This window comes from Hydra viridissima, unplaced genomic scaffold, assembly GCF_058129835.1.
Source record: "Hydra viridissima isolate aposymbiotic clone 2 unplaced genomic scaffold, HvirCarnegie_v1 scaffold_5, whole genome shotgun sequence".
NCBI classification, from domain to species: domain Eukaryota; kingdom Metazoa; phylum Cnidaria; class Hydrozoa; order Anthoathecata; family Hydridae; genus Hydra; species Hydra viridissima.
Window position 1 is genome coordinate 6,484,115 of NW_028324304.1, and position 17,122 is coordinate 6,501,236.

The 17,122-nt window shown below is 27.3% G+C and overlaps 1 protein-coding gene and 1 pseudogene across 1 annotated transcript; both read right to left on the reverse strand.

Moving 5' to 3' along the window:
• Nucleotides 1–3,522: 3,522 nt before the first annotated feature.
• On the reverse strand, nucleotides 3,523–11,042 carry LOC149888246 (uncharacterized; annotated as a pseudogene).
• Nucleotides 11,043–13,584: 2,542 nt separating this feature from the next.
• Nucleotides 13,585–14,941, reverse strand: LOC149888247 (uncharacterized). Its single transcript, XM_090089037.1, has 3 exons — nucleotides 14,474–14,941; nucleotides 14,100–14,346; nucleotides 13,585–14,027 (listed from the first exon to the last, which is right to left on the reverse strand). Exons 1-3 carry the CDS (start codon nucleotides 14,939–14,941, stop codon nucleotides 13,585–13,587), a joined length of 1,158 nt encoding a protein of 385 aa, XP_089945163.1.
• Between the last annotated feature and the right edge of the window lie 2,181 nt (nucleotides 14,942–17,122).

Below are 17,122 nucleotides of genomic sequence, written 5' to 3' on the forward strand. Positions count from 1 at the left end.
AACACTGTAATGTTGTTAATGTTTAGCTTAATGTGTATGGGAGAGTATGTAACCTTTATCTTTAAATCCAGGGTGGTTTAATTAAGGGTCCAACTTTGAAAACGAAAACGAAACGATATTTTCATTCAAAATCGTTTTAACGAAAACGATAACGAAATTTTTCAACATTTTTAACAAAAAAAAACGACAAAAATGATCAAACAACAAAAAAACTTTTGTTCAACATCATTTTGACAAATTTTTAATGAAAATTTCAACATTCAGATAGTTGTTATCATTTTAAAAGTTGAAAACATAACAAAAAACGACCAAAAAAATGAGAAAATTAAAAAGATTCACTTTTATTAACAATTTTAACACAAATTTATATGAAGAAAAATACAACATAAAAAATAGTATTTTTATACCTTGAAGAATATTGCATTGCTGGCAAAAAGTAAGTTTTACCAACTTTAGACACTATACATTTCTTAGTAAACATTTACCCTAACAAATCTGACAAGAATTGAAATTTTTTTCACGCATCAATAATATTCAAGTTTTTTTTAAAAAACTCTGTTTAATTTTCATCACCAGAATGTGAGTCACTAGCTGTAATCCATTTTTTGATCTTTACTCTGGCATAATTTTGTTGAATGTAGAGAAGTTTGTCTACTTTTGTTGAATGTAGAGAAGTTTGTCTTTCACATGAACAAGAGGTTGCAGGAATGCGTAGAATTTTTTTTGCGTTGGTGGACAGATTAGGCAACATTTTTTCATTACATTTCCACCATTGCAGAATATTAACCTGCTTTGGAGGTGATGGAAGATTGAAATATTAATTAAATTCTTTTTCAATTGGTGAAATATCTTGCAATTTCTTGTGTACTTTTAAGTTTTGGGATTGGAAAAGCTGCTCCATTGGATCCTCATCAGTACCAGTTTCTGAAATATTATTCAGTACAGGTTGTGGATCTTGATGATCCGAATAAGTTGGGTGATCTTTGATAATCATGTTGCATGTATTGTCATATTGGTTGAATGCTTTCATAACACTGTCTCTGTAATAAGGATGAAACAGTGATGCAATGGCCCAGTATTTGTTGTCAGTCCCGGAATTGGGAAATCTCTTTTCAATAGCTGGAAAAAAATAATGTACGTACAAATCTCTTTAAAAATTTGATGATTTTGCTTATGGAAATCCCCAAAAAAAACAAGAACAAAACTAACAAAAGCAAGTAGAATATTTCATAAAAATTGTTCTAAAATATACTTATGCACTGTAATATAACTATAAACAAGTTGTTTGTATAATAATTCACTTAATATAAAGTAATGTTTGTTCAAACATTTAAATTAAATATTTTATTATTGCCAACCTAAAATATTCTTTAAGAAATTAAAGATTAAAAAGTAATAAAAAATTGTTACCTCGAATAAACTCCATCTGAAAGGACTTGACACATTCAATTTCAAGTTTAATTTTCTTTGTTCTCTCCAGAAGGTTGTAAATTTGTGGAATTACTCTGTGAATTGTTATTTCTTTATCAGCTGACAACTCTTCTGATGTTTGCTTTGCAAGTTCAATATTGGCAGTAATTCATCGTAAACTCGGAAATTTTTTGCTGAGGGAATTTTTTCAGCAAGTTTTTGGCGATCCGTAAAATGCATTGTAAAAAATATACTTTATCAAATTGACATCAAAATCAATAAACTGCTATCAGCCCATTTAATATTTTACATTAGTCAAATTAATCAATTCACTTAAGGTAAATAAAATCCTTAAGCTTTAATTAAAATAAAGTAAAAGGTTTTAATTAAACTGAAGTAAAAAAGTTTTAATTAAACTGAAGTAAAAAAGCTTTAATTTAATTGAAGTAAAAAAGTTTTAATTAAATTGAAGTAAAAAAGTTTTAATTAAATTGAAATCAGAAGTTTTAATTAAAATGAAATAAAAAGTATTTAAATAAATTGAATTAAAAAGTTTTAATTACATGAAAATAAAGTTATTTATTAAATTAAATTAATTCAAAATTATTAGTTTTTTTATATCAAAATAGTATAAATGAAACTTTTTTAAGTTCAGTTCACAAGAGAAAAAAAATGCCGGTTAGAGCAAAAAGCCGTCTAATACCGAAAATCTACACCAAACCAAACGTTTTTTATCTGACAGAAATTTCCTTGAAATTATGAAAATAAGTCTTTTCATTTTTACCCTATTTATTTTCAAGAATTAATGAAAACTGTTAGTATTTGAACAAAAGTTTGTTACTGAATGATTTTTAAAAAATTAATATAATTTTCAAGTTTCATTATTTTTGTTTAAGTTTTACTGATAAATTTTAATTTATATAATACCTGGATTATTCCTAATGGATTCCAGAGCTGGTCTAATTGACAAGACACTTTCAATCATCATAGCAATGGAATTACATCTGGTTGAAACTGGAGTAATTATCTTTCTGAAAATAAGTACGCTGTTCGTATCTTGATTAATCTCCTCAATTTCTTCTTGAATTCGTTGTTGTGCAGCTGGAGATTTGTGAGTGTTGGTTGCAAGATCTGTACAAGCTTTGAGTGCCACTGTAATATCTGGAATTTTTTCACAGCTATTTTGGACTGCCAAATTTAGTAAATGATCAGCACAAAGCAGTGAATCATTGACTTCATTAGCTTTTGGAATGGCTGCCTTGATGTTTGCTGCAGAATCATGTACCAGGATCCTTTGTAATTTGGGTTCCAAGGCAATAATATCACATCTGCCTGAAATGCAATGAAAACAATATAGCTTTATATTAATCACTTTTTATATTGTGATGTTTGCTCTATAAAACCATATTAAATAAAAAGCATCGATTTTCTATTTCTTTACAGTAGTATTTTTTTTATAAAATAAAATTCTGATGAGTTTGAACATTCCTTATACATAGATGCATACAAAATTTTATGCCAAAATAGTTTCTATGTAAAAACTTTTTGATGAATATCTTTTTAAACTAAAATAAATTTTTGTAAAAGCTAATGTGAAGTATGTGGTATTGATCTAATGCTTACAAATATAAAAGTTTAAAATAAATTTAAAGCACTCCTGCTTTTCGGATCTGTACTTTAACAAAAACATTTGGTGAATATTTATGCACCAAATGTTTTTGTTAAAGTAACCAAATTATTTGGTAAAATTTATTTTGTAAGTTTCACAAAATGATATTGTAAATTTCACAAAATGATATTTTAAATTTCACAAAATGATATTGTAAATTTCACCAGAAATATTTGGTGCATAAATATTCACCAAATGTTTTTGTTAAGATAAACTAATACTTTGGTAAATTTCCGTAAAATTACCTTTTTTGTGCGTGGAAAGTTAACCAATAAATTGTCTTTATTTTCTAAGACAAAACGGAACTTTAAATACCTCGCAAAAAAAACTAAATTATAGGTAATATAACTCTAAAAAACAAATAATATTTCCATTTGTATTATTATAGTATAATTTTCTATACATATTATTTTATTTACACATAATGCAACTATACAGTCGACTTATAGATTTAACTCAGAAGCCAATTCATTTGCTTTCGGACACGATACGTCAAAATCGGGGCAATTAAAACAATATATAAATTTTTGTAAAAACATCCAATCTGGAAAACTTGCAGTGTTGTATTCCTTATCCAAGATCTAAAGACAAATATTGAAAATGATAAAGAATCATCAATAAAATCTGTACGCAAGAACGCAAATATCAATAATAGCATTAAACTCACTTGAATCAATTTAAACGAAAAATCCATTGCTTTCAAGGGTGTTTCAAATGACCACCTGGAGAAAGATCTCTAAAGCGAGCTTAAACTTTTTTCCTTTTGGAATTTAATTATTAGTTTAGATATACTACATAAAGAATCATATTAAGATAAATAATCATCTTATAATTGAAATAAGTATTTAAAATAGTTATATTTACATTTTTATTAGATAAAGTAGAAACGATTTACAGTGAAAAGGATTTTAATTTTTTAAATCGTTTATATTTTGTTTGTTTTAGTTTTTCTTTTTGCAGTTTTATTTTTATTATCTTATTTTTTAGAAGAAAAATAAAGGTATGGATATTATTTAAAGTTATACTAATGCTATTTCCTTAAAATGTTTATTACTGCATTGAAATTTCTGTGATGCTATTAACTATTTTTGTTCTTTTTTAGAAAATTTAGAAAAATAAATTAAACGTTTGTGCCAACACTGACATGGCATGTCACATGTTATTGTATGTAAAGGTTAAATTTTGTTATGAGGATTACAGTTCTTCTGAAAAAAAAAAAAGCAGGAAAGAGTATTGTTTGTAAATATATATTTTGAATCTTTTTAAATTTTCTCGCGTCATTTTTAAAATTTTGTTTGCACACGTTTATTGTTTGCATATATGCTTTTTTGATATGTATGTGCATGTGGTAATAAGTGCTTTATAGTTGTTTTATCAATGCGTTTTTACAATTATGTAAAGTTTTTTATTGTTTGTGTATGTGTAAGTATATGTTATATAATTGTTTTAAAAATGTGTTTAAATGTGTATATAAGGAATATATTTAACCTTATATACATGTTTAAACACATTTATTGTGTTTATAGTTGGTACATATGTTTATATTATGTTGTTTCTGTGTTTTCAAAGTGCTGTGACTTGGTAAATATCTACCTGAAAATCAATTATTGTATTTTAGAGAAGGAGCAGAACTAATGGCTTTAGATCGTGCAGCTCAAAGTGATACGCACCGAACGGCATGGTTTAAGTTAAATACTGAAAATGAAAGAGCACATTCCTATTCTTATGTAGACATTCCTTATCACTTTACATTTGATGATAAACATTGTAAATGGAAGGTAAGACAAAGGGGTTGTAATAAGGTGATAGTAAGAATGTATAAAGTTAATCCAACTGGAGAATTGTTTTTTCTTAAACTGTTACTTTTGCAAGCAAAAGGAGCAACATCTTGGGAGGATGTGCGTACTGTTAATGGTATTGCCCTTTAAACGTTTCGTGAAGCGTGTGTTTTTAAAGGTTTGTTGCAAGATGACACTGAATGGCAGAATACTCTTTCTGAGGCGGTTTTAACACGTATGCCATAGCAAATTAGACAGTTGTTTTCAATTATTTTGACCTTTTTTGAATCTGACAATTCTTTACATCTCTGGAATACATGCAAAGCTTTTATGATGGAAGATTTCATTCACCACTCAATTCCACTTCTAATAGCTGAACAAGCTACTCTTCATCAAATTGAAAAGATTATTAATCAAAGTAGTAAAATGCTGGCTGATTACAAACTGCCTGTTATTGATGAGTTTATAGGCTTAAATCTAGAAAGTTTTGATGAAAATGGTCAACAATTGAAAAAGTAGAATTGTGTATAAACACAACCAGCTGAAAAAGTAGAATTGTGTATAAAATGTTCTTTGCATTGGCAATGGGTGCAGAAGTTTGCATTAGCTGAAAATATGAGAGTACAAGATGGGGAAGGTGAACTCTCCCAATGGCTACTAAAACTTGGGAATGGAATAATACCTGTCAAAGAGGAGGATCCTTTTAAAGGATGCATTGAAATACCAAATCAGTGCATTATTAGAGAAAATGAATCAATTGTTGAAAAGAGTTTTGGAGATGCTGATCAAAATGATTATTCTAAATGCGTGATTTTAACACCAACTAATGTTGATTCATTATCAATTCAAAACTGCTTGAATGTCTGCCGGGTGAGATCAAAATTTATTTATTTGCTGATCAAATTGATACCTATGACCTTAATGAAAGAAATAATTTTCCTGTTGAGTTTTTGAACAGCTTAACTCCTTCAGGTATGCTACCTTATTGTTTAAAATTGAAAAGTGGTTGTGTAATTATGCGACTTAGAAATTTAGATCTCAAAGCTGGTTTATGCTATGGTACTCGAATGAAGGTATGTACTCTTCAAAATAATTATATTGATGCAGAGGTTTTGACAGGTGTTTCTGGTGGTAAATGGGTTTCTGTTCCTCGAATTCAGTTGGCTCCATCAGATTCTAATTTAACTTTGGTTCTGAAACGTTGTCAGTTACCTGTTAGATTGGCTTATTCAATAACAATTAATCAAAGTCAATGTCAAACATTTGATAGAGATGGGTTATATATCTCAAAAAACCGTGTTTCTCTCATGGTCAACTATATGTTGCATGTTTAAGAACTAGGGCATTTAATAGTTTGTTTTTCAAAATTGATAATCATCTCATTCAAGGTATGATAGGTGAAAAGTGTTACACAAAGAAAGTTATATTTTTTTTATTATTTTGATATTTTTTTTCATAGTTTTTGATAAATATACCTGTCATTTAATATGTTTATATGTGTTATAATATGTTTATATGTGTTATATGAAACCATATTTGTTTACAGCTGTATATATGTTTAAATTATGTTGTTTCCATGTTTTCAAAGTGGTGTGAGTTGGTATTATATTGAGCAAGATTGATAACCTTGCCAGCCAAGCGGTGTACTTATAGCAGAGGTGTGACTTGGCAGCATTTAGTGTCAGGCGGTGTTACTGCTTTAGAGCTAGATTGTGTTTTCTAGCCTTTTTTAATTATTCTGGAAACACAATAATGTCTGTTAATGTTTAGTGTAATGTGTATGGGAGAGTATGTAACCTTGATCTTTAAATATAGAGTGTTTTAATGCCCTAAATTTGAATTAATTGAATAACTAATATTGAATATAAAAATAAATATACTTTTATGTAGTTATATGTTTAGTAAAAAGATAAATATTCAGTTAACTTTAAATTGGTTTTCTAATTTTGCTTTTCATATTTTAATTTGGTTTGTTATTTTCGCTGGATTTTAGGATCAAGGGTGTAAATATTCTATTATGTGTTATTGTTGTGATGTTTTGTGTTGATGTAGTGCTTGGCTTACCTTCACGTTGGTGTCTGTTGTAAAAAATGAATAATAGGAAGTTTCATTATTGGAACTTACTGCTTTTATTTATTTACTAAAAGCCAAGAGAACATTATGCTAAAAATGCAGTTTATATCTTAATTTGATTTTTTTTTTTTTTTTTTTTTTATATATTAGTATTGTTAATCCTTTTGCACTTCGAAACAGATTTTATAGTTACATTTTCGATATATGTTTATAATAACTGCCATGTCAAAATAGGTTACTATAAATAGGTAAATCGATTTTCGGTTTTTATGTGGTGTTTTTTTTTTTCTAATTGATTTACGATTGACGCATTTATACGATTTATAAAAAAAAAATCTGATTACCTGTTATTGGAAATTTTTGTCAGTTAAAATGATGTAAATATGTGCAATTAGTTTAATTTTTTTTTAATTTTCTCTATTTTATGCCTCATAATTTGTTGTACGTAACTTAGGGGATCTTTTTAAAAGGGGGGGTGAATATTGTAGTTTTGCGCATTTGTCAAATATCGAGTTACTTAAGTTTTATAAGGTGTTTAACTAATTAATTAGCTTAATTTTGAGGAAAGAAAAATTCTTATATGTTTAATTCTTAAATCATTGTTTCACATTTTATTATTCTGGTAAAAGGTCTCCATCAAAAACTTGATTACTCTTAATAAAATAACTCAATTCTCCTGACCACCCTTAAGGCTAAAACGGGGAAGGGAGGTCCTTTACTAAAAATTATTGAAACAAAGAGGATATATATAAAAATGGTCAGATTAGTGCCATATATAGTAACGGTCAAACCATCAGTTATTTTTAATAAATTTATTTAGTTGTGTGTATTTAACGTTTTAAAGTCAATTTCCTTTTTTTTTTTAAAGAAACATGTATTAAGGGGATTTCAAAATATTAATAACTCCTGTACAATATACGTTCGCTTTATATTAATCTTATTAGTTAAAGTTCATGTTATAAAAAATATTACAAGAATTTAGCTTTACTTTTTCTTCAATTTAAAGCATGACGAAGTGTTATTATTTTGTGTCAGTAACTAAAAACGTATTGTTTTGAACTTAGTAATGTCGAGGAAAATGGTTCTGTCTTACACTGATATGACCTATGTCAGTTGTTAATTACTCTATGTTAAATAATTGGTAAATTATTTTACCTCCGCATACTTTTTATTTTAATTTTACAGATGGTTTAATTTTTTCAACTTGAAGGCGTTTTTCTAATTGGATATTTGTTAAGGTTTCGCAACTATAAATTAACAAACAGACCGACCATAACCCGTATTACGGGTTGCTTTTTGCTAGTATTAATAATTAAGCAATGTAAATAACAAAATAATTATTTTAATCAAATTTTTTAAATTTTGAATCAAATTTTAATAATTTATTTATATTTAATATACATACATTGGCTAGAAAAAGAAATGATTCGCCACATTCTTTAACACTAGGAGTCCAGGATTTTCTCTTTGCTTCTTTACATAAACGTACGGAACGTTTGCAGCATGTCAATCGTACAATAGCCAAATGAGCAGCAGTCTCTTCTTCTACCCCTATAATATTTACACATATATATATATATATATATATATATATATATATATATATATATATATATATATATATATATATATATATATATATATATATATATATATATATATCCACATGAAGGTATAAATATAATTTTTTTATTTTCAGTTCAATGTACATAGGTAATTTTCCACCCTCTTCAAAACTGTCAATCTGTCAGATTGAAAGCTGTTATTAATATATTTATGCTAATCATAAATTTGAATTTAAAATAAAAAACTAACCATCCTGCATGGAATATTTCTTGGCAACTAGGCTTATCAATTTTTTTGCATATAATGGGATTTTTTGAAACAAAAAGTTGTTGCAATGCTCATAGTTTTTCTGGAAGCTTAATTGAGTAAAATCGATATTTACCTATAAAAAAATACATTGTTTTGTATTTGCGGTAACATATAGTCAGTAATATCGACATATCTAATAACATATAACAAATATTTAAAATACTTACCAATTCATCTGCTTTTAGATCCAAAAGAAGTTTAAAATTCTGAATGTCTTTGGTGCCTGATTGAAAACTTTTCAACCTAAATTTCGAAGTTAATTTCCATTTCTGGCACACTTCAGTCCATGGCTGACTTTTAAATTTAAGCCAATTAAGGTCATCTTGAATTTCTTCTTCTATATAAATTTATAAATGTAAAAAAAAAAAAACTTAAATTGATATAAAATTGTACAAAGATGAATATACATTTTATCAAAATATAGCATTTTAACAAAATTTCAATGATTAATTATATATATATATATATACAAAATTTACTAAAAATATAAAACACAATATACTACTTATAAAAACTAAACCATATAAAGCATACCATCACTAATATCATGTTCTTTAACTAATTGTTGATCATTAAAAATTTTTAAAATACCCACTAATTTAATATTTCGCCATGTGTTGCGAAGCTTTTCTGTCAATTTTCTGTCAGTTTTTTTTTTGTAGGAGCAGTATACCATGTTTCCTAACAAAGAAGAAATTAAACATAAATAGCACTAACAGTTTCATTAAAAATCATAAAGATCACATTAACTGATAGCTATGAAAGTTACTTACAATCTTTTCTGAAGGAAAATGTGCAATAATGGCATTTGCTGATTCACAGACATCTGCATTAGTCGGACGACACCTACAGAACAATTTGAAAGCGATTTATGTATCAAAAATATGTATCTGCATTACTCTATACTACGATGACATATATTCATATACTTGTAGCTGTAGTAATAGATTGACAATAATATAAAAAAAAAAAATTTGAAAACCTAACAATTTTTTTACTTACTGTAAACCTTTCCTTTGAATAATATGGTTGACTACTATGCCAGCCAACGTGTTGCGTAAAGCAAAGGTCAAATTTGAAGCACTTAACACAATCATCCCATCTGATCAAGAACTTAGGATCGGAGCTAAGCCATTCTGTTAAATTCAAAAATAATATTACAGTGTTACAAACAACACATAACTTAAAAAATTATCATATTTATGATACAAATGATACATTATCAATATTGCTAATTAAGTATTATAACATTTTCTTCCACAGGAATTATATAGTTATAGTTAAACATTTTAAAGACAAATACATCAAACCTCAAAGAGAGTATTTCTTTTATGATAAGTACAGTTTTTGATGCAGAAACTACTTTATAAGTTGAATCTTGGAATGGATTAGCTTGCTGTATGCAATGTTTTTTCAATGGGCTCATTACCTTGTTATTGTAAGAACTGAAGTCTATTTCACTTCGGCTCAAAATAGCTGGTTCTATAATCAAAATCATTATTCACATGGGTTGCAAACAGTAATACTAGTATTGTGAGAGTGAGAAACATTATTACATAAAAAAAATCAAGTGTTTTAAGTATACTCTTTTCAAATATTTAAAAATGTGTTATAGCTACTAAAAAATGTTATAGCCACTGAAGAACTTTTTTTTTTTTTTTTAATATGTAAGACAAATACCAAAAGTAGCATCTCCATTTTCTTTTGTACAGTTTTGAGGTTCGAAGAACATGCTAAGCATACTGAGAGAAGCTAAATATTATTTATAAAACATTATATTTTTTCAAAAAATCTTATGTATGAAATATTATAAATATAGAAACAAGTCACAAGTAATTTGACTATATAATGATCTGCTTTTCATTTCACAACTTATTGTATCTTTGTGAATTTTGAAACACATGACAAAAAGTAATAAAAATAATAAAAGTACTGGATAATGTGTTCTGTATTGAATTGGTCTTAGAGAAATGAGCTAACTCAATATCTTCATCAAGATTGAAATTATCTTCCACTATAGTAGATAAAAAAAATTGTGTTATATGTAATATTTCCATGATTATTTAGAAACATTATTATATAAAAATACTTAATCAAAATACCTTTATGTAAAACTGGTGCATGATCACAATAGGCACACAAATCAAAATCTTTCTCTTTTGTGTATTCATCAGAATCACAACCTCCTTTGAGACATTGCATTCTACTTATTCCTTTTTTATCCTTCATTTTTAATGATACTTTAAAAATAAAGAAAAATAAAGTAACAAAAAAAATTTTTGATTATCTAATATTCAGGAATGCGGAGTCCCAAAAAGGACTCCGGATTTGAAAGTCACAAAAAGATTACTTCATCCTAATTTTTGGTATCCAGGATCTCTAAAAATATAAATAAGTTTATGGACTACTAACAGGAAAAAAATTAAGACTTTTAGGTTAGAGGAACAATCTTTTTTTGAACCCGGAGTCCTTAGGTATAATGGCGACAAGGACTGCGGGACTCCAGGACTCCAGGCTTAAAAACAATAAGTTTCAGGTCATTAAATCTCATGAATTTTTTTCTTATAGCAGATCATAAGTCAACAAACATGTTTAGAGCTTCTGGACACTACAGACTTGGAAAAAGTAGAGATATAAAGCCGGAGTCCTTTTGGAACTCCGCATCCCTGCTAAGATTTTTATTACATTATATCAATTACATAAATTTATTTAGAAAAAATAACACTAAATGACTAAAGAAGCCGAAAAATGAAGTAATGAAAATATATCAATTTAAAAGTTATAGTAAAACTTATAGTATACTATAAAAGTATATAGTATACTTATATGTTATAGTATATTTATCTATAATATAATTATTTTGTGGGCTATACATATTATAATACAAAATGTACCAATAAATAGTAAATGAAGACTAGTTAATTATTCAATGTAATACATAAAAAAAAAAAACATTGTTTAGAATTAAATACATAAAATCAGTTCACTAAAAACAGATAATAGCAAATACATTTATATAGTCAATACATTTTTGTTTAAAACTTAAGGAAACAAAATAAAAAACAGGGTTAAAAGTTTGTTTTTTCAAAAGGAAAATAACTTTTGTAAACTAAATAAGAAATGAAGTTTAAAAAAATGCTCTGATGGATTCAGATGGCAATAACACCATACATATTACCTATAAATACCTAATCAGTTTTAAGTAAAGACATTGTTTGAAGAATTTTAAATTTTTCGTTATAACCATTGAAACTTGTGTCATTGAAGAAACCTATAGTTCCTTTTTGACACAAATTTAGAATGCCTATAACTAAAAATTTAGAATGCTATTAAAAATGTCTTTACTCCAAATTAAATAGATACAAAATTTATTTAATTTAGAGTAAAGGCATGGTTTGTTGAATTCTAAATTTTTAGTTATAGGCATTCAAAACTTGTGTCACAGAAAGAATAATAGCTTTCTTCTGTAATAAAAGTTTCAATGCTTATAACAAAAAATGTGAAATTCTACAAACTTAAATATTTACCTATAAATATTATTTATAGGTAGTCTGAATTTCTGATTTAGTTTGCAAACGTCATTTGAACAAGACTTTTTAATCTTGTCCTAAGAACATCAAATAATTATACAAACGTTTTTATTGAAAAATAAATAAAATTTAAATGCTACCAAGATCAATAGTTATATTCTGTGCATTAATGACATATTTATTTTTATTTAAATTTCGTAGTTTCAACGGCCAAGGTGAGATGATGTTATCAAAGTGAGAGCAGTTTAAAACAATTAACTCTGTTTCAATGTCAACCTCAAAAGATTGCAAGTGATAGCATTCATTTACAATAAACAACTTTTGACAAATGAAATAAAATAAATCAGTATCAGATATGAAAATCTGTTTGATTTTACAAAAAGCAGGATATAATTCTTCAACTGCATAAATAATAACATCACCAATTTTAAAGTTAATGAAGTTAACAGAAACACTTTTTGTTTGAAAAATTTCTCTGTACAACCCATAATTTCCTATCAATTCTGATATAGTTTGTCCATCAATCACATGGCAGAGTAAAATAGGCTCAGTATTAGCAATACAAAATTCATTATTTTTTAAGCCACGTTTTGCCATGAACCGAGTTGACTGATCCATTTGGTGTCTAATAGCTACCGTTTTACAAACATTTTTAAAATTGCCCACAGATGAAGCAGTCCTCTTAAAACCTCTTAATTTACCTTCACAACGCATTACCCACATATGACTTAGCGGACCAAGCATTTTAATAATACGTGGATAATGAATAAGGTTATGAAACTTCAAAGTTAAGCCACACTTAAATACAAAGCAGTATTCTTGTATATGATAAATCAGATTTGTTAAAATGCAAACCAAATGAGTAGTAAAGGACAATTTGTCTTAACAATAAAAAAACAGCCCAAACATAGTCATCAAAAGGAACTAAATCTCCAACTAATAAAGGAAAGCTTAAAACCAAATTTAGCATTTCAATTGCACCAATATTAATTGAACCATTTTTTATTTGATACTCAGTGGGACATGAAGGAATTGACGAGTGATCATATGAAAAATTTCTCATTCTGCTATTTATGTCACCTAGATTGAAGAATTTTTTCTGAAATACTAGATAGTTTAACATTTTTTGAAAAACATATTTGCAAATGCCTTCTAACAAATCGTGCATTATATCACAATAAATATTATCATTAACATGAAATGATGGAATTTTATTAAAGCAACACTTTTCCTTTATACCATTGAGGGATTAATTATGTAAAGAAACATCATAATGGTAACAATCTTTAGTTCTAAGTAATTCAGCAGATTCAACAAAACAACCGTCAAAGTCTTTACGTTTCATTTTGCATATTCTGCATGGGTATGTCGCAGTAAAACTTTCCACATAACCTAATATTCCATTTAAACCAAGATTGTCACCGATAACTTGAGCAAGGACAACATATATTTTAAATTCATCACCATTTATTTTTATAGTAAAGCCTTTTGTTTCTAATTCTGTCATTTCTTTGATGTATATAGAAAATGCATCTTTATTTGAATATTTAATGCGATCAGAAGTATACATAATTGCACTTAGCAAAATATTCTCAAGTTTTGAGTTATGAAGCGGTTTTAAACATTTTAGAATTGAACACAAAGCTCCAATTTTGTGAACAGTGCTATGTGAACCCAATGGATTAGCAGTTTCTAAATCATCAAAAAAACAAAAAACTGAAAGGCAAATTACAAAAGTATTTTGGGAATGAGCATGTTGACAACGTAATTGATGATTTTGCCACAACTCTCCATCTTTAAAGTCTGAAATTAAACCACTAGTAGATGGTTTTATATTACTTTTTATTTCATCAAGCACACCAGGAAGACAAAGAAAAACTTCAAGACACAGCTTTAATGAAACATATTGCCCTGATGCAATACGAGTTGAGCAAACTATTCCTTTAGCTGTTTTTTGAGTGCTTATATAATGACCTATTGAGTATGATTTCGGTTTTATATAATACCCTTTCTTTTCAAAATAACTTGTTTGTTTATGCAAACTTTCTAAACCTTGAAAAGGTTTTTTGAGGCGGTGAGATATTTTCAAAGAAATTATTATATTCATCGTTTTGGAGACGATGCTTTTCAAAAATTACTTGTGTTTCGTTACTAATTCCTGTTACAATTGATGACACAAAGTCTGAACATGCATCCACAATTTTTAATGTAGTGGTTAGGGGCAGATTAGAATAACTTCTTAGTTTAGAAATAAAATTAGCAGATTCTTCGAAAATACCATCGATTTCATCAAATCTAATACCAAAATTTGACATATTATCAGTCCAAACAGGTTCGGTATAGTGAACAGCTAAAGACAAGTTATTCGAAGAGAAACATCGTTGCGTAATATCTGCTTCTTTAAAAGTAGGTCTTTCAAGAACTTCTTGATGAGATTTTTCAATATGTTTTGCAAGACTTTGGAAAGAATTATATTCAATCGGACAACCATCCTGACTACAAATTAATCTTTCGCCATAACTAGGTTTGTTGTGGAAAACTTTTAAATGACATTTATAAGAGTTGCTGGAGCTTGCAGTATATTCACAATAAGCACAGTTAATCATAATTATAGTGACATAAATAAATTTTTGTGTTCTGTTGAAACTACGATGCCTAAGAATTAATAAAGAAAAAAAATGGCGACAAAATCTCGTTTTTTTCTCCTATTATTTGCAATCCCGTCGGCGCTTTTGGTGAAAATAACAAATAAAATTTTGTAAATTTAACCGAATAAATTTGTTATACTTTGCGTGAAGACAAAAAGTAAAATTTCATCAAACCAAATAATTTGGTTAAAATAACAAAAACAATTTGGTAAAGTTCACAAAAGATTTGGTTTGTTTTACCAAACAGGTTTTAGCTTTTACAAAATCTACTTAACCAAACATATTTGGTTAAATTAACAAAACAAATTTTTGCAGTGTATGAATAACACACTCAATAGAACTCAGAAGAGTTTATGTCATTTTGTTGAGGAGCGTTATATCAGTTGTTTTCAGCGATGACTTGTGCACCTCGTCAAACACTCATTATCGATAGTTGGTAGTCGGCCGACAATGGCAACATGAAGATTTGTGCTTAAAAATTTTATATTGTTGACTAAATTGATTGTAATACAATTTTAAACTAACATAGAAAAACGAATTTGCTAGGTGTATGGTTAAAAATTAGATATGTACGGTCAATAGATAAATCATAATATAATTCCTACAGAAATGCTTAACGTTTAACGTCGTTTCGTCATTAGTTACTAGGCTTTGAATTAGTTACTAGGCTTTGAATGAGCGCGTTCTTCAAATGCACGCGGCCATTGGAGAAAGATCTTTTGAGCGAGTTAAAACTTTTTTCCTTTTGGAATCTTATTATAAGTTTAGATACATTACATAAAGAATCATCTTAATCAGTTATATATCATATTATAATTGAAGTAAATATATGAAATAGTTATATATAGATTTTTATCAGATAAAGTAGAAAGGATTAAAAATTTTATTAGATAAAGTAGAAAGGATTTTAATTTTTTCAATCGTTTATATTTTGTTTGTTTTAGTTTTTCTTTTAGCAGTTTTATTTTTATTATTTTATTTTTTAGAAAGAAAATAGGGGTATGGATGTTATTTAAAGTTATACTAATGCTATTTCCATAAAAGGGTTATTAATACTTTGAAATTTCTGTGATGCTATTAACTATTTTTGTTCTTTTTTAGAAAATTTAGAAAAATAAATTAAAATTTTGTACCAACACTGACAACGCATGTCACATGTTAATGTATGTAAATGTTAAATTTTGTTATGAGGACTACAGTTCTTATCAAAAAAAAAGAAAAAAAAAAAGAAGAAGGTCAAGAGTATTGTTTGTAAATATATATTTTGTTTACTTTGAATCTTTATAAATTTTCTTGCATCATTTTTAAAATTTCTGTTTGCGTACGTTTATTATTTGCATATATGCTTTTTTGATATGTATGTGTATGTGGTAATAAGTGCTTTATAGTTGTTTTACCAAAGTGTTTTTAAAATAATGTAAAGTTGTACAATAATGTAAAGTGTTTTTATTGTTTGTGTATGTGTTAATATGTGTTATGTAATTGTTTTAAAAATGTTTTTTTTTATGTATATAAGGTATATATTTAACCTTATATACATATTTAAACGCGTTTATTGTGTTTATAGTTGGTACATATGTTTATATTATATTGTTTCCGTGTTTTCAAAGTGCTGTGACTTGGTAAACGTGCAGAGCAAGGTTTGTCAACTTTGCCAGCCAAATGATGTACTTTTAAAAGAGGGTTACACAATAGTGTTTAGTGTCAAACTGTTACTGCTTTAGGTCTAGCTGTTTTCAAGCCTTTATTAATAAAGATTATTCTAAAAATACATAATAATGTATTTTAATAACATTTTGCGTAATGTTGTTATTTATGTTTTGTTATATATGAATGTTACCTTACTTAAGTTATATTATAGATACATATTATATTAACTTATGGTGTGTGCTATTATTGTGTGTTAATGCTGTGATGTTTTTTTTGTTATCTTCATAATATAATTCCTACAGAAATGCTTAATGTTCAATTTTTAACGTCGTTACGTCATTAGTTACTAGGTTTTAAATTAGTTACTAGGCTTTGAAAGAGCGCGTTCTGTAAATGCACGCGGTCATTAGAGAAAGATCTTTTCAGCGAGTTAAAACTTTTTTCCTCTTGGAATTTAATTATGAGTTTAGATATATCACATAAAGAATC